This window comes from Podarcis melisellensis, assembly GCF_964234715.1.
Source record: "Podarcis melisellensis genome assembly, chromosome: 4".
Classification (NCBI taxonomy): Eukaryota; Metazoa; Chordata; class Lepidosauria; order Squamata; family Lacertidae; genus Podarcis; species Podarcis melisellensis.
The window spans coordinates 92,759,441-92,777,674 of record NC_138531.1 but is presented as its reverse complement, the minus strand read 5'-3'; the positions used below and the strand labels follow the sequence as shown (position 1 = coordinate 92,777,674).

The window sequence follows — 18,234 nt, the reverse complement described above, 5'->3', positions numbered from 1 at the left end:
GCGGCCGGGCGGGGCTTGAGCGGCGATTGGCTGCCTTCGGCCGAGGCGGGAAAAACAGACCTTGTTGGCATTGCCGGCGGTGTCTTGGGTCTCGCGCGGGGCTGTCTCTCCCCCTCTCTGATTGGTGCGCGACTCTGATGTCGTCACTTCCTCTGGAGCGTGAGGAGAATGTGTGGTAGGGGCGTGAGGGAAGTTGAAAGTCTGTGGTGAGTGAGGCGCTCCCCCCCCATTTTTCTAACCAATGTCTCTTTTTTTCCTCTTTGTAATCTTCCTTCGTGTCTCTCCCCCCCACTGGCCCCTGCGGCCGAAATTTTGGGTAAAACACGGGTTTTACCAAAATACTATTACCGAAAAATATTATTAAATTTCTGTGCCGCCCTTGGGGTTCACAGGGCGGTTTACACTATAAAAACCTAGACATACATACTGTAATAACAGACAAAAAACAGTTTAGAAATCCATAGATTTAATCCAGTTTCCCAAACGTGCGTCTCTTCCTGTTTTGGGACTACATTTCCCATCATCCCTGACCACTGGTCCTTCTAGCTAGGGATGATGGGAATTGTAGTCCAAAAACAGCTGGAGACCCAAGTTTGGGAAACCCTGGTTGCAAATGCCTGAGAGAAGAGGAATATTTTCTCCTAAATATATACATAATGAAGGCACCAGGTGAGCCTCCCTGGGGAGAGCATTTCCCAAATATGAAGCCACCGCAGAAAGGACCCCATTCTTGTGGTGCCACCCTCTGGACCTCAGGTGGAAGAGGCACGCAAAGAAGGGCCTCGGGATGATTTCAGGCTCCAGGTCAGTTCATATGGAGAGAGGCGATCCTTGAGGTATTGTGCTCCTGAGCCGTTTAAGGCTTTAGAGATCAAAACCAGTGCCAGTGGTTGGACTACTACTGCCATTGTTACTACCATTAATTCAATTTATATACCACCCTTTATTAAAAGACCCCAGGGTGGTATACAACATTAAAAAAAAATACAATGATAAAAACATAAAAAGCATACTGACAGATAATAAAATAGTCATCATCATAACAGTCCTCTTACCTACACTTTCACAGGCCATAGATTATTTAATAGGCATGGGTAAAGAGGAATGCTTTTGCCTGGTGCCTAAAGACATGTAATGAAGGCGCCAGGCCAGGCAAGCCTCTCTGCAGAGAGCATTCTACAATCGGGGAGCCACCACTCTTGTTGCCACCCTTCCTTGTCACTAAAGGTAAAGGTATCCCTGCCCGTACGGGCCAGTCGTGTCCGGCTCTAGGGTTGTGCGCCCATCTCACTTAGAGGCCAGGGGCCAGCGCTGTCCGAATACACTTCTGGGTCACGTGGCCAGCGTGACAAGCTGCATCTGGCGAGCCAGCGCAGCACACGGAACGCCGTTTACCTTCCTGCTAGTAAGCGGTCCCTATTTATCTACTTGCACCCGGGAGTGCTTTCGAACTGCTTGTCACTAGGCAGCTCCCAAACCCCCGCTTTACCATTTTATTCTTTTAATTTTTTTAAAAAAGTTTTTATTTCATTGTGCAACATGCTTCAAAGGAGGACTGTTGCAAACATCTTGAATGCCTTTGCATTATTCACCCATAAGAGCTTTCAGGATACAGTGGTACCTTGGTTTGCATACATCTTGGATTACAAACATGTCAAACGCAGAAGTGTGTGTCCCGGTTTGCAACCTTTTTTTGGATTACGTACAACCCATTTATTTTATTTTTTGGATTACGAACAAATTTTTGGGGGAGGCCCCATTGGCGAAAGCACGCCTTGGGTTACAACCTGTTTTGGTTTACAAACAGACCTCCAGAACAGATTATGGTTGTAAACCAAGGTACCACTGTATTGTGAATGAAAAGGAAAATTGATTATCACACCACACACGGCATACAAAGAAAGAGTATATACTCTACTCAAGGAGAACTCTCCAATAGTCCACCATGAGACTTGGAATGGTAGGAGTCCTTGTTTGTTCTTCCTGTCTCATGTGAGATACAAATGGTCACTGTACCATGTAAAAAAAGAAAAGGGGTTTTGGGCTTCCTTTAGCCACATGGTTTCATTTTGTTTCTTTAATGTATTTGTATTCTGTCATTCTTCCATGATGGCATTCATTATTATTATTTTTCAAAATGTGTAAAATGTAAAGTAACAAAACCAGTAGCTAAATACAGTAAGCCTGGAGTATATGTGAGATTACATTCCAGGCATCATGGCCATTGGGATTTTTTCCTGGATGCCTGCTCTTTTTTCACTCCTTAAAAAAAAAAATTAAATTGCTAAGCAGGCAAAGCAGAATGTACACAAGCTAAATGCGCGTAAGTTGTGAGCTTACTGTACATCAAAACAATTTTACAACCACTGGTGCTTGCTTGCTATTTAAAAGGGCAAAGATTAAGTGGTACTAGTTAAAAACGTATAAAGCACAGCGCTTCCCCCCTTCTTTAATGTGTTACCCTCCAGGCACCCTTTTCCAGATTGACTCCTCTGGCCAAGGAAATCCTGATGTGTACATTCTGCTATGGGTCCCTTGGCTCATTGCAAAGGACTCTGCAGCATGTTTTAAGGCAGGCATCTGGCTTAAAACCCCATGGGTTTTATACACTAGGAAATTTGCAGTATAACTACAGTCGGCACCTGCATTACCACAGACGAAGGATTCCAATAGCTTAAGGCAGACTCTCCAAGTGTCTATTTTCCAGGGACAGAAACCATCCCAGTTTCTGATTTGATCCCAGAATGTCCCTCTGTTCCTTAGAATGTTCCTACTTTCCATCAGGGAAATGGAGGGTATGGTAGGACATCTCTATTTTTGTCAGAGAAATGTTGGAGGGTATGCTAAAGTGCTGCTGTGAAATAACTGGAAATTTGAAACCATTGTACCTCAGCTGAAAATCATGTAGCAATCCACCAGTGCATCCAAATCTATATTCCCTCTGCCTGTGTTTTAAGGTATAGCTGTTGGACCTCACTACATGCTCATTAAAGCATACACAACACCATCTTGTGGTTGTACACACAGTGGAAGTGTACAAGCTTTCTTTCAGGGAACCTCTGACAAACGATGGTTTATTGGAATGTATTGCAAACAATCAACATATTACTGTATTTTTATTTTGAAATGGATTTTGTAGCTTAGGGGCCAGAATGTCTGTTTAGTATGAATGCTTTTTATCCCACACTGACTTGGTGGTTGTGGCAGGTCCCAAAGCTTATTTTTATATTTATATTGCACCTTTCCTCCAAGGAGCTCAGAATGACTGGCATACATCATCTTTTCCTCTTTCCCATAAGTTGAGGAATAGCAACTCGTCAAAAAATACCCAGAGAGCTTCATGGCTGAATAATAATAATAATAATATATTATTATTTATACCCTGCCCATCTGGCTGGGCTTCCCCAGCCAGTCTGGGCGGCTTCCAACCAAATATTAAAATACAGTAATACATCAGACATTAATAGCTTCCCTAAACAGGGAATAAGGATTTGAATCAAGGTCTCTGTGTTCCAAGTTGTGCGCTATTCTGTCCACTCCACCATACTGTCTCTTTAAAACACACAGTATTGAGCACTTTATAAAAATGTAGAAGCCATGTCAGGAAAAAAGAAAAGAGTAATTTCTTGCCGAACATTTTGCTTCTCTGCTGTTCTTGTGTGCACTTTCCTCATAACATCTCCCAATCCACATATTACTTACAAGTCACCCTACCAGTTTATTGAGTGTTAATTAATCCAAAATTACTCAAACACAGCTGGTTGTGCAGTCACAAGCAATAAGGTGCATTAGCACCCTGAGGTAAATTAGGCAGAAATATGATTGCTCCAGAAGTACTAGATTTAAGTTGCTGCACCTGCAAGCTACATCTTAGCAGCTGCTTGCCCCTAGGACTCTCATTAGCTTTATTCCTGTAACGTTAAAATCAGGTTTAATTTTGCTCTTGACCCGAGCTGAAGTGGTATTGGTCCTTTGGTAATCTTTGCAGCTGTACAGTCCAGGGTTAAAGTGTTTGAGTTGCAGCCCTCATTTTTATTGTATTGTATTGATATGTTGCCTTTCATAACAAACCAGGTGCTAGAATGCTAGTATCATCCACAGGGCCCCAGTTGTAAGCAAAATGGGTGAAGGTGATTGTTCATATTAAAACAGGGTTAGACAAAAAAGAAAAAGCTTCCAGCCAGCCTACCCAGACAAATAATTTAGCCATATATATCATTTAGCCATATATATTAGTTCAGTTCAGTCTACGTGCAAATCATTGATAATTATTTTATATAATTTTGTATACTTAGATTTTTTTTTATTAAGCAGCCCATACATTTTCATAAATGAATGAATACATTTATGGAGAATAAGGCTACTAGCCATGATAGCAGCACTGTACATCTTTGAAGACCAGTTTATAAGGAACACAAGTGGGAAGAACGTTGCACTCATGTCCTGCCTGTGGACTTACCATAGGCACCTGGTTCGCCACTGAGAACAGGATTCTGGGCTTGATGGAAATTTGGCCTGGTAAGAACATAAAAAGAACCTCCTGAATCAGGCTAAAGGCCCATGTAGTGCAGTATCCAGATCTCACAGTGACCAACCAGATTTCTGAACGCACTCTTCACCTCTGCCGTTTCCAGCAACTGGTACTCAGAAACTTATAGTCTCTGACAGTGAAGGGAGAATTAAGTAAGTCTGCTTCAAAACTAGAGGGCTGAAATCCGCCTAGTGCTCCAGCAGCTGAAAATCTCATACTTCACTGAGATTTGTATGGGGAACATGTAAATGCAGAAACCAACAAGACAAAACCAAGGAAGGTTCTAGTGCCATTTTAAGAACTAACACTTTTAGCATAGCATTGAATCTCTGATCCTAAACCTCCTCTGCCTTGTGTGATATCTTCAGAAGAAAAGGCTAAGAAGTAAACCCTACACAAATCCAGAATAGAGTTCCTAAGATGGATGACATCTTGTACACCTCCTTCCAGCAACTCCTGTAGCCAAGCTGTTGCCAGACATATTGCTCTGCTTTCCTTTGGACCATATCAGCAAGGCCAATAGGGGATCTTGTCATCTGGGCAGCCAAGGACCTCCATACAGAGAGGTCACTTCAGTGCTGCTAGCACAGTGGTTTGACTTCACCCCCAGAGGCACATTCCATTGTCCATTGATACAGATCTGTGCCAGCAATGTTTTGTGTTCAGAACCCACTTCCACCACGATGCATGAATTAGTCACTTAAGTCTTTTTTTATAAATAAAAAACCAGGAAAAAGGAAAAGAAGGCAGGGAATACAAAATATGTAGAAGCAAGAGTGTGGAAGAGAGATGAGATTGACAAAATAGAGTGGGGAAACTTTCCTGGTAAATGTAAATGTGCAGCACGATTGCTGAAAATTTAGGTTACCCTGAAGAGCAATGAAAGTAGTCAGAAAGTAGATATTAAGGCTAACTGTTATATCTTCCCTAGGTTATTGCTGTACAGAGGCCCTTTCTAACCAAAACTGCTTTTCTTTTGCATTTCTACACTGCAGGTGCTGATCTTGCATTCTGCTCCAGCAAATGAGTCACTAAGGCATTAGCCAGTCCTGTAGATGAGTAAATACATGTGCCAGTTTGTTTTGCCTTCTGCTTTGAAACCCAAGAGCATATCTTGGTGAAATGTTTTGGTTAGTGCTTTCCCAACTTCAGACCCCTGCTCTCCCCAATTCCATAATTTAAAATCGGAACCTTTACTCTTGTATCTGAAAAACGTCCCCATTTTTAAGGAATCCCGATAATAATACCTACCCTCAGAGAAGTATGCTTTCTGTATTCACCTCCTCACTGGAAGGAAGCAAGTTCTGAACGATGAGTTATGCAGAGATGCAACGAATAAGGTTATTGGTGAATGAGTTCACTAGAGAGTTTCGATGGGGAACTCTAGTGTAGCCAGTCCCATCCATGTTTGCTGTCAATGTTGATCAGCCGGCCATTGATGTCAACAAGCTCTCGTTTGCAAAGGAACAATATGGAGCTAACTTTGATTACCCCTTTGTAGCCATGTCCTTACCTGCTTCACACCTCACAGCACATCTTATGCCAGGTGATGGGCCAAATTTGAACCAGTGCTGGATCTAATTAGGCCTATGAGCTGGAAGTTGCCAACCTCTGGCTTTGGCAGTGGAGCTAATTACCTGTTGCACTCCATGGGCCACACTGTAGGATGATCTGTATAAACAGGCCAAGTAGTTTTTAATTTTTATTTCTTACTAAACTTCCACCATGAGATCCCAGGATTACAGCAATAAAAAAATACAATATTAAACTCAGTTTGAAATAAATTATGTTCAAGAGAATATGGTCCTAATATATGTACAAGTGTGTGTGTATCAAGTGTCAAAGGCCAGGGTAAAGTGCAAACAATAAAGTTTTTTGTCAATTAAAATTACAGAGAGTCAGAATTGGTGGCTCCTATCCTACAAATCGCATTGAGTGATGCATGTCTAGGTTAAGAAACATTCACACTGTAGGAATGTGAGCAGACTAGGTATGACTAACAATAAACTATGTCGTCTCTTGGTAGCTAACCCTGGGAGCACATGAATGGCAGACATCTCCTGGCTGCTTCTGTAATTTCTGTCCAGAACTCCAACTTTGTATATCCTTCATGTCAAAACTGCTTTTCCAGGCTACTCCTAGATTTGAAGAGGTAAGTCCACTCCAGAGCACTGATAAATTTGGACTATCATCTAGCACAGCACAAATAGGAAAGCTGTGGCCCTCCGAATGTTGGGCTTCAACTCCCATAAAATCCAGTCATCATAGCTAGTGATCACAGATTATGGGAGTTGTAGTCTAATAACACCTGGGGAGTCACAGTTCAAAAAGTGTGCAATGAATTCTCTAGGCCTGGGGTCAGTTTGAAACAACATTGTTTCGCCACTTGCATGACATTTGGGGCTATATGGCAATGGGTAATTTGCATACAAAATTCACATGAACTTTTATTATTGATTGATTGATTGAATTTATATACCACCCTATACCCGGAGGTCTCAGTCTGCTTTTCATGCGACTGAGGCTTGCTTTGCTGTAGTGGAGACCAGGCCATGGCATTACAGAAGTACAAGACTTCCATCAGCAATTTAAGCATTATGCACCATGTAGTGATAGTTTATCATTTTAAGACATTTATTTATCTGAGATAAATTTATCTGGCCATGTTAAGTAAATGGCAGTTTGTGGGCATTCTCTAAAGTTGGATGGGCATTCTCAGCTGGGGGCTACATTCCAGCCATACAAAAGCCAGAGATGTTCCTTTAAATGGCCACACGCACAACCTTCAAGCAGGCAAGTAAGAGGACTTGTCACAGTTCAAGGACACCTTCCAGACAGGCAAAGCATCCAAGGACACGGAGCAAGGTCAGTGGGGGAGTGTGGCCTTGAGAGAGTAGAATAGAGAAAGTCCTAAGGGCCAGATAGCAGGGCCTTATTTGATCCTCAGGCTTGGAGGTTCGTCACACGGGGCAGCAGAAGGCAAATGCCATAGTTTAAACTGCGGTGAAAAACTTGAGTATTTGGAACTGCAGTTGAAAGATTCGCCACACGGGGGAGCTGCATGGTTCAGCGGTACGTGATAAGTGAAGCCTAGTCCAGAAAAGCTTCTGCTTTAACAAATCTGTTAACATTTACACTCTAAAGTACATCAACATCATTTCCAGTAATCTGTAATTCCTCTAACACAAAATAGATTAATTCTCATTTTTTAATTGTTCACTGAGTAGCCCACCTTTCATTGTGATGCATTGCCAGGTTTAATTCCCCTTTTAGGGCTTAACCTGGAGCAGGGCATAGTTCTGGCCTCTAAAGGGTCAGCTCTCTCTTTTAGAACATACAAAATGACAAAGAGTATATAACTGCAACCAGTTCTGTCCCCCAGGAGGTCACAGAGTGAGTCTCCCATACAGGATTGTTTCCCGCCGCTTCTCACTTATGAAATTAAATTGTCTGTTGCAGATGGGGACTGCCTTTTCCTAACCAGCTCTGTGAGTTCAAATCTGAGCTGAGGTTTGAATCCTCCGCTCAGAACCCGTGAAAGCAGGTTGCTTATGCCATTTTCATTCATTTTTTCCTAAGGCAACAATTCCAAGTACACTTCCTAGGGAGTAAACCTAATGGGACTCAGTGGAACTTGCTTCCGAGCAAATATGCAAAGGATTGTGCTGTTAGATTATTAAGATGACAAGTGATTAAAGACTTAGGTTGGGAAGCTGGTATTCACCTGCAATATTTGTCAGCTTCCAGTAGCTTTTTCATCTGGTCTTTTAACAGGTACAGTTGCCTGAAGTGTGGCTGCTCAGGTGACTCTAGGGAAGCGAACTACAGGTATCGACTCTCACTAGAGGTAGCTGACACTCGTGATGTATTTGAGGTGACAGTATTTGGAAGCTGTTTGGATACTTTTTTTGGAGTGACAGCAAAGGGACTGCAGAGGTAAGGAATGCAACATCATTTCTCTGCTGAAAATGAGTGTTTCCCCCTCCCCCCACCCACCCAGTACATCCCAGACTGCATGTGATGTAATTATGTCTCTAAAAACAGTTGCGGCACATTTTGCTGCTTGGATACCAAGCTGGTATTTATTAATAGGGGCAATTAAATCTGTGCAGCCATGAAATTTGTGGACATTCAGCAAACCCAGCATATTCTAGTGGGGTGGATCCCTGGACAAACCTGGACTCAAATCCCCTCTCAGCTTTCCTTAAAACATTTTTTAAACTGATGTTTGTGTATATAAACATCCATCTGTAAGATGAAAGAAGAGCAAACAGTGACTACATCTTGCCACCTAACCCTGATTTCAGTTTCTAAGAAAAAGGGAGCATGATTGCTTCATGCCCTGCATTTTAAAAAAATGGCAATAATCAGTCTTTGTCCTGAAAATTCAAGCTCTATACTGCATGTGTACCAGTGAGTAACACTGAGGTAAGCTGGAGCAAAGAAAGTACAGCCTAATGTAGCATACTTAAGCTAAACTGTCTTGCAGTATTTGCAGAAGATGAGCCACTGATGAACAAAAATGAAGGGTTCTGATAACAATCAGAGGCCATGAGAAAATGCTTTTGTGTTCTCAAACCTCTATGCTTTATAAGAGAATGATGATTAGGACCAAGGTTTGAAACACTGGTGGGGGCCAAAAATTGTATTTTTAAAAAAGAAGCAAAGTAAAGATTCTCGGGAGCCCTGATTGATGCTAACTAGGCTCTGATAGCAGTCTGTTGTCATATGACTCACTTCTATTTCTGATACTAAGTCAGCCTTTTTAGCCACCTGGGAGCCATTTAAAGCTCTTCTGAGGTCTTTTGGGAACAGCAGGGTGCAAGTGAAAGAAATGATAACCAAAGAATTGACTGAGTTGCTCAAATTCATATGTGGACTTTTGTACCTTATTCCAGTACTCCATTAAAGGTAGCCAGATTATAACAGAAGCAACAACTTGCAGAATTCTCTCTCCATGCAATTCAAAAAGATCCTATTCATATGGGGATAGATATGGTAACATTCCCCCCTTCGCTGGGAGAAGCGCAGGGAGAAGAAACGCCATGGTGCATTTGCAGCAGCACAACCAGACACCGTCATTTGCCCCAGCTGCAACAAAACATGTCTCTCCCACATCGGTCTCTACAGCACAGCAGGCACTGCAACCTTCCAAAAGCTTGAGTTCGCCCCCAAAGGCACAATCCTCCATCGTCTCCCGAGACAGATGGATGCCAACAACAACAGCTCCCTAATTCATAATTTTCAAGCCTTTTTCAGGTTTCAGTGTATTCAGGCTTTTGGTTCATCTTGTCCAGTATTTACGAGTATCTGCTGTAACTGAGAACAGCTCTCAAAGGCCCCAGGTAAAGATCTTTGATAAACCTGGGAGACTGTCCCAAGAAACCTGATACATACAAAGGAGATGGAAGGAAGGAGGGAATCTGTTTCCTTTTTCACGGCAGGCCTGGAAAACTTGAGTTCAGCATCTTCTATTGTACAGTGGTACCTCGGGTTACAGATGCTTCAGGTTACAGATGCTTCAGGTTACAGACTCCTCTAACCCAGAAATAGTACCTCAGGTTAAGAACTTTGCTTCAGGATGAGAACAGAAATCGCAGGGCGGCAGCACGGCAGCAGTGGGAGGCCCCATTAGCTAAAGTGGTACCTCAGGTTAAGAACAGTTTCAGCTTAAGAACAGACCTCCAGAACGAATTAAGTTCTTAACCCGAGGTACCACTGTAGAGGGATTGAGGGAGGCATTAAAATTTGAATACGGTGGATGCTGTCCTTTTCTGATATGCAGGCAGACATTTCCACGTACATTTTCAACTTGCTAATACATGTGCACAAACAATCCTGGGTGTGTTTACTGCGAAGTAAGTCCCACTGTGTTCATTAAGGCTTACTCCCAGGTAAGGTTGCACCCCATAGCACCGTTAGTGATGTCCTGGCTATTTGAATGGAAGTGCATTTTGCTAAATTCTCTCTTGGCAGCTTGCTGCAAAGTGTAACACAGCAATATTATTTTGACACTTGGACCTTACATTCCTTGTAGGTCTCAGAAGCCAAGCAGTATCCAGTCAGTAATTTTTTGTAACACTTTTATTCAAGGTACATTGAAGAACTGAAACAAGAAGCAAGAGAACCAGACAGGGATGCAGTTCCGGGTTTGGTATTTCAAGCAGTTGAAATGTGCTTCCTTGGGAAGAAATTTGTCTTTGGAGTTAAGGTAACTCACCCCCACCCCACCAGCATGTTTTGTTCAAAGAATGCACAACTCATTCTTGGGGGAGATAAGCATCATTTGGGGGGTGTCAGGGAACTGCCATCGGAGCCAGAGGTGGAGGGAAGGCTCCAGAGCGATGCCGGAGAGGGTCCCAGCAGGGAGAGAGGCAGCCCATCTGCTGGGGAAGGAAATCAGCGTAACACCAGTGGTGAAGGGGGGCAGATGGGGGAATTGGAGAGGAGGCTCCAGGAATCTTCACCAGAGACCAGTGGGGAGAGCACGGGTCCTCCGCTGCCCACACCCTCCCTGCGCAGAAGACTTCCACGCAGGGAGAGTAGGAGGAGACTTGGCGTCAAAGAACTTCTTTGCTGGAAGAAGTTCAAGAAATGCCCACTGACGGATTCTGCTAGCGACTGAGACAGCCACAAAGTGAAAGGCTGTCCAGACAGAAAGGGTTCAACCAGGTAACCTAGCCAAGAGTGGTGGCAACTTGCGCACGAGCAACCCCTAGAACCATTACAGGGGGGGTAGATGAAAGCTGCCAAATTTTGTGCATGACTGCCTTATTTCTATATTTCACCCTAACCCACCCCCACCCCTCAGATGCCCTGGAACCTTTTTAGCATCTGGGGCATTCTAGAGGGTGTGGAATAGCTGGCCCAAGAAACTGAATTGTTTGAAATGTAGAAAGAGAAATAACTTGCTTCTGCATTATATCATTGGCAAGCCCTACCCCATCCCCCGCCCAGAAAAAAATAACTCGTCACCAAAATCCACACGCACTCCAAAAAAAGTCTACCTGTTGTGAACGGGGTGAAGAATTGGAGAACATTTTTTCGTTCTGCGCTAGTTACTTCATAATTGGTATTTTAACTAAAATTAAGACACCAAACATAACTAGTATTTCCTACGGCAAAACATTAACATCTGCACCAGGAAATCAGTCTGGCTGCATTTCAAAATTAGAAGAGGAGTGGGAATTTGTGTACAGATCACTTTGCCTCCAAGCAGGAACGTAGAGGCAGTTACCAAGAATGAAGCTTGAATTTCTCGATCCATAAGGTGCGAACTAATAATATATATATGCCTCCAGCGTTCTGACTTTTCCAAGTGATGGCTATGAGACCATCCAGTTCTAACTGCTAAAAGTAAACACGTGCCATCAACAGCTCCTTGAAGCATGTTTGGATATTTTCCCGCTCCCCCTTCAATCAAAGGCACAGCTCCCGGGAGAGATACAAAATCAAATCACTTCAACAATAATCCTACTCTAGGCTTGCTGATTTTATTTTTTTTCATTTTCAATCTCTCTGTTCAACAACCTAGAGTTGGAAATAGGTAGACTGTTTGTGATCAGAGAGAGAGAGATTACTGTCAGTTTGCACAGATATCCTCTGAGTTTGGGCATCTGCCTCCAGACACCTTACATGTGAGGAATTATAATGAGCGGTATTAATGAGAATAAAGCTGCTTATGAGGAAGGGTGTCTTCCTCAGAATATCTATTTTGTGACTGTTAGATTCTAGGAATTCTAGGAACCAAGGCTTCCTTCTCACCGAAGTAAATCTCTGTCTGGGGTACACCACCTGAGGGTGCAGATGCGTGCTCATGTGACTGGGGCGGTCTACATAATTGTTTTCCTAACATGCTAGTTTCCTATATACAGAGACTTTTTAGTATGAGGGAGGAGTCGTTTTGAACTGAATCTGCCCCTTACACTTGTTGTGGTTGAAGAGATTTGGTGCTGGGCTTGCTTTAGTGCCCTCATCAGTTTGCGGTTTGGATTGACCCTCCTTGTATTATAGACAGGAGAGAGTCCTACCTTGTAAACCTAAGCATTTGGATTCAAAACATGGAATCCCCTTACAGCAGGCACACCAATTCCAAAGGGCGTAGGTGTCTTCAGACTCCTCAAAATCTCCAGATGGGGCCGGGCTCCCTCCATGTTAAGGAGCGGTGGAGGCTGAGTGCGGAGTGCTTTTGTGGCTGACTCCTCCTGAGCACAAGAGAGGAAGCTGCTCTGCAACATTGTCGTGCATCGTGCACATAACATCGCAAACATGACATCAGACGCATGTCGCGTGCCAGGTCCCCCTAATAGTGGGCACAAGATGGCACCTCTGCCTCACAGTACGACTTCCAAGTGAATCCAGTCAGCTAGCCTCTCCTGCTATTCTGTGGTTGAAAAGAACTGTCCACTGGTTGTAGTTAGGAGAAAGTGTTTCTGTATAAGCTACCTCTTGGCCCTTGAGTGCTTAACAGATGCTTACTAGATAACTTACAGTATGGAGTTACAGGAACTTGAAATTTCAATCCTGTGTATCTGGGGTTTGGGGGCAAGGGGTTGTTTCCCGTGGTCCCATGGGTGCAACGATCTGTGCAAAATTTGTGATAGAAATTGAAGTTAATGAGAACCTTGTCTGTCTTAAGAAGCAAAAGTTCAATATCAAAGAGTAGCTGTAGGTTCCCAAAGGAGAACAGCAGTGTCTTTCTGCAGATGGTGGTCTTGTCTTAGTTTAGACACCCCTTTTGCTGTTTTTGACAGATTCTTCAACTGCTTGCTAATATGGAAGAGTAGCTTTCGGGCCTTCCTCTTAGCCCTCCTTACCTGAAATCCCAATAGGTTTCACCTGTTCTTGTCTAACTGGCTATGACTGCAACCCCACAGATCTAGCCCAAGTCCTTACTCAATCACAGTCCTGCAAATCCGTTTCCAGTGCAGTCTGTCTACAGCAATAAATATCCTCCTTATTGACATGTGGATACCAAATAAAACTGTAATGTTGTTCCCCAATAACATCACTTTAAAGAAAACCCAGCTGTACCCATGTGTACCTTGCTGATAGACGTGCATATGCAGAACCCAGGTGTACAACTGCCATAGGTGATGATAAAATTGTGGATGTTTGCTTCAGAACTGAAACATTTCGTCTTGGTGCAATTCTGCTGCACTACAACTCTTATCATCCTTGGCTATTGGAAATACTGGCTGGGGCTGATGGGAGTTATAATCCAGCAACATCTAGAGGCCCATAGGTTCCTGATCTAAAGTAATCAGCTTCATGAAAGTGATTGGTCCAGGTAAACCTCTTAAGGTTTTGAGTTATGAAATAGAGTACCTTCTTATAAAGTATGCTAGCTGATAGAGCACCTTCTATTATCTTGCAGGATTCTGATAAGCAGGATGGCACCGGCTCCATGCAAAATGGCTGCCAAATTGACAAGAACTCCAGAGCTCTCACTGCCTGTCAGATGGTTGTACCAAACTCTGGACTTGTGGGCTGCACTGTTATACGATACCTCAAGGAGCTGCAAAGTTCTTACTCCGAGCATAACCATGGGGGCTTCTGGCCTCCTGACTGCTTTGCAGCAGTTGATCAACCAAGCAGAGAACTCAGTGGCCTGCATGGCTCTGGCACCTTGGGTACAGTTCCATCAAGTTGCATAGATGTTCTTTCAAGCCTCTGGCCTCAGTCATTTGGACTGACTTCCTCCTGCGTTTCTTCAGGAACAACCGCTGATCTTGTAGCTCTAAGTACAAGCAAGGCTGCCCAGGATGAGCCAAACTCGGATGATAGTCCAGTTTCTTTGCATAGCCTGTCAGTCTTCAAGCCCCAGGACCGTAACCTGACTGTGAATACGAAAAAAGAACAGAAAGATAAGAAATGTCATTTGCACGATGTCACTGAAAAGAGAGAAGCAGAAGGCTATTCCTTATTAAGAAGAAAAGACTGCAGATCATTGCTGAGCCCCTTAGAATTAGAGGAGAGAGACTCTCCTCTGAGAAAAATTAGCATCCAGTGCAGTGAAGGACTGGAAAAATCATGGACCTCATTCCCACCCCAGACATACAATGGATCTCTTTCCCCCCTTGCTCCATCTTCCAGTCGCATTAGAGCAGGTGGAAACTCTCAAGAAGCTCCATGGCTTTGGGATGAGCTACCGTCATCCGAAAGTTTCAATGAATTCATTGCCAAAATTGAAAATGACAAAGCCATGGTGTTGCCAACAAAAGCTGATGTTTTGGAGCATTTCCCCGGTCAGGAGGCTGATGAATTCCATGGACCTTTTAAGCAGTCGTCTCCCAAGCCAAACCCTAACCCTAACCCTAACCCTTGCCACCAGCTGAATCTTCCATGCTTCATTAGCAACAGATATCACCAAGAAGCCTCTTACACCTCTTTACCCACTGAAGAAAAGGAAAATTTGGGGTGTTGGTCCAACCAGCACCCAGATCTTTCACCTCGGTCCACCCCAACTGGAATTAAACGTTCTCATTCAAAGGGAAGCTGCCTGTCATCCAAGGAAGGAGTTGGCCAAGATGTCAGTATTTGTAAGAGTCTCAATTCCTGCACATCTACCAACAACTGTCTCAAAAGCCCTTGTTTACAAACCAGGAAGACTACCCACTTAAACTGCAAAGGTGATGGTAATTTAGACAAATGGGAAAATAAAGGAAGTGTTAGCGATCAGCTAAACCAAATGGCTGATCTCACAAACACCCAGGAACAGGGTTTCACCCTGGCAACTTGTGAAAAAACAGACCAAGTTTGTGAAAAAGGGAGAGAGTTGCTCTCAGAAGTGCAAAATTATAATTTTAGAGAGGCTGAGGTCAGCGGTTCCGATTGCCCCGAGGGTAGTTACAATGCTTCAGCTGATCTCTTTGATGCTAGTACCAGACAGGCAGATGCCACTGTACGAATGTTCAACTTGGCACCAGCTTTCTCTCCACAGGAGGGCACACTGAACAAGAAGTGTATAAGATCTGAAGCCATGCTGAGTGAGCAAGATGCTAGCTGGAATACTTCTTGGCATGGACTGTCCTTACATAAAATGTTCGCTACACCTCATCAGAAAACAAGCACCCCAGTTGCTGGTTCCATATCTGAGTTTGAGCACAGCCCTGCAGGTACTCCAGGCTTTGTGCCTGATTCCCAATCGACTCCCCTTTCCAGACCTTGTCGACAAGTAAGCCTCCCTAGTGGGAGAGAATCCATTCTTACCAAATTGCCACGGAATAAATTGTCTTGGATCAATGCCAGATGCAAAAGACCCAGGCCTTCCTTGAAAAATTATTTAGCGAAACAGCTTGTCAGCAAGTTCCCGCAATCTAGAAGGTCGAGCGATGCAAATTCTGTTAGCATCAATGCATCTGATCCTCAGCAGCTATCTATCAAAGTAAGTCCAGCCCAGAGGCTGTCTGAAAACGATGATGAGGAATGGATTCCTCCGTCGGATAAAAAATGGATACATCCACTTGCTTTCCAGAACGGAAAAACTTTGAGGAGTGATGCCAGTTGCCAAGTTGCAGAGAAGTCTCCTCTTTCTGAAAACAAAGTAAGGTTTGTGATTCCAAAGTCTAATGTTAGCTTAAGGAAGGTAGAATTCATTCATAAAAGGCAACAGCCGACAGAGACTAGATTTGAGGATGGACCTGTTTCTGAAGATGGTGTTCATCTCAGACATCTCATGAATGAATCCCCCAGCTCCTCTGCTTCTGCAGACGTCAATGGGCCAGGCCCTTCTTCCACGCCTGGCAGCATGCATAACACTGCAGATTGGTCTTCTGAACTCTTCGTGTAATAAAACAGCCAGCTCTCCCACTTGGAGGCCACTTTATCAAATTCATCTGCTTGTACGTAAGTTTCCTTTCAAAACATCCTTTTTGGTCAGCGTTGTGCCTTTTGACATGTTCTCAATTATGAGTAGTTTTCTGAAGTGATTGTGAAATGGGAAAGGGCTGTTTTGAAGAAAAAACCCCCACTATTGTTTGTTATTCCTCTTGACACTTTTAAACAATGAATTATGTCTGTTGGACTGAGCATTAAATAACTATTTGCTAGAAGACAAAATAAAATGTTGCCTCTATCTCTGGGTATTCTTTATCAATAGCTGTGAACTGGTGACTGCTCTATTGCTGTGTAATATAGAGGGCAGCATAAGGGTACAGAGTGCCCGCATGGCACACAAAAGAGAGGTGATTTGGGTAGCCCCTCCAGTGCTTACAGGCAAAATTATGCTAAGCTGCGTTCACTCTGGGGCCCACCTTCAGTGGCTGCTCCACCGGAACCTTTATTTACACCCCTGTGATAGAATCATAGAATTGTAGGGCTGGAAGGGTCCACAGGGTCATCTAGTCCAACCCCAGTCTTTTGCCCCATGTGAGGCTTGAACCCATGATTGCGAGATGAAGAATCTCATGCTCTAAATGCTGCTTGCAGCGAATAGGGCAGAAGATAGGCTTTGCCCTGTTGGGAAGTGTATATGTTCTAGAGGATTGGTGAGTAAGGCTGCCCTTCTGCACCCACTTACATGGAAATAGGTCCCGTGCCATTGAACTCAGATGTACATCTGAACTGACACCTGAAATCAATTCCACAAGATTTTTTCTATGCAACCTGGTCGTGCAAATTAACCTGTGCCACTTCCTGATGCTCTTGGGATACATTCCCTATCATCTCTGAACACTGGCTATGCTTTTGGGGGCCGATGGGAGTTGATAGTCCAACAAGACCTGGAGGCCCACAGATTTCTCATCCTTGTTTGAGAGAATGTAGAGGCATTCCCTTCATTTCTGTCCAAAGGAAGAGGGTTCACAAAATCCTTGTGAGCTGTGCTGTATCTCCCATCAGCACTGCTTCCTCTGAGCGTTAAGAGGAAAAGCACTGCTGGGTTTTGTGTACTTACAGTCATGAATATACAGATTGTTTATTGGGGATGAAATCTAGGATGCCCATTTATAGTATACACAGGTTTCAGGATGACCATGTACAGTATGCACAAGTTTCTGTAGCATGCCACTAACTTGTACAGGATTTTCTGTACAAAATTGGGGGAGGGGGAGAGAAAAACTGCTTTGAACAATCAAAGGGAAACTACTAAAATGGAAATAATTGTAGCTGCTCTGCCCTACCAGAAGAGAGATTTTTGGGCCTTGGTGTGCAGCTGTGGGAAATGAAAGCAACATCTGGAATGCAGCTCTTATAAAAAACCAGGAATATGGAACAATACACCGCTGATTGATCCATCCAATGCGTATGGTTAAAAATGGATGCCTTGACACAATGGGCTACTTGCTTCCAGTTTGCCTTGTGGCATTCCAAAAGCACATCTTTTGGGTATCCAAATGTGTCCAGAAAGCTTTTTTAGTATTCCTGCAAGTACTCTCTCTGACTGTTTGCAGATACTTTTTACCATGGGTTCTGCATGTGTACAGCTCGAGAGAGGCAGTAGAGGAAAAAGAAGAGTTAATAGTGTGTCCAAACTGTGTAGTGATGCATTAGCATGTCAGCTGCAGTGTGTTGTATGATCGCTCTCCACAATCCTCCCAGGGCTGGAAAGGGGTTAGTTTAACCTTATGTTTGGTAGTAAAACTGAATTACTGTGACATGAAATAATGCATGTCTAAAAAGTGTGTCACAGACATGAAAAGTTTTGAAAGCTGAGTTAAGGGCCAAACTGAAGTTTTACCCGGTCAAGTTTAACTTGGTCATGT

General features: G+C 43.6%; 1 protein-coding gene across 1 annotated transcript; it reads left to right on the top strand.

Moving 5' to 3' along the window:
- The first annotated feature begins 77 nt into the window (after positions 1 to 77).
- On the top strand, positions 78 to 16,607 carry DDIAS (DNA damage induced apoptosis suppressor). The gene is made up of 6 exons (XM_081909640.1): positions 78 to 206; positions 5,527 to 5,661; positions 6,558 to 6,683; positions 8,306 to 8,467; positions 10,625 to 10,742; positions 13,908 to 16,607. The coding sequence occupies exons 3-6, from the start codon at positions 6,574 to 6,576 to the stop codon at positions 16,320 to 16,322; spliced, it is 2,805 nt and encodes a 934-aa protein (XP_081765766.1). The 5' UTR covers positions 78 to 206; positions 5,527 to 5,661; positions 6,558 to 6,573; the 3' UTR covers positions 16,323 to 16,607.
- Positions 16,608 to 18,234: the final 1,627 nt, after the last annotated feature.

Coding starts and splice junctions, on each gene's coding strand:
- DDIAS (XM_081909640.1), top strand. CDS start 6,574: ATGAATGGCAGACATCTCCTGGCTGCTTCTGTAATTTCTGTCCAGAAC. Junction 8,468..10,624: donor ACAGCAAAGGGACTGCAGAG/GTAAGGAATGCA, acceptor CTTTTATTCAAG/GTACATTGAAGAACTGAAAC. Junction 10,743..13,907: donor AATTTGTCTTTGGAGTTAAG/GTAACTCACCCC, acceptor ATTATCTTGCAG/GATTCTGATAAGCAGGATGG.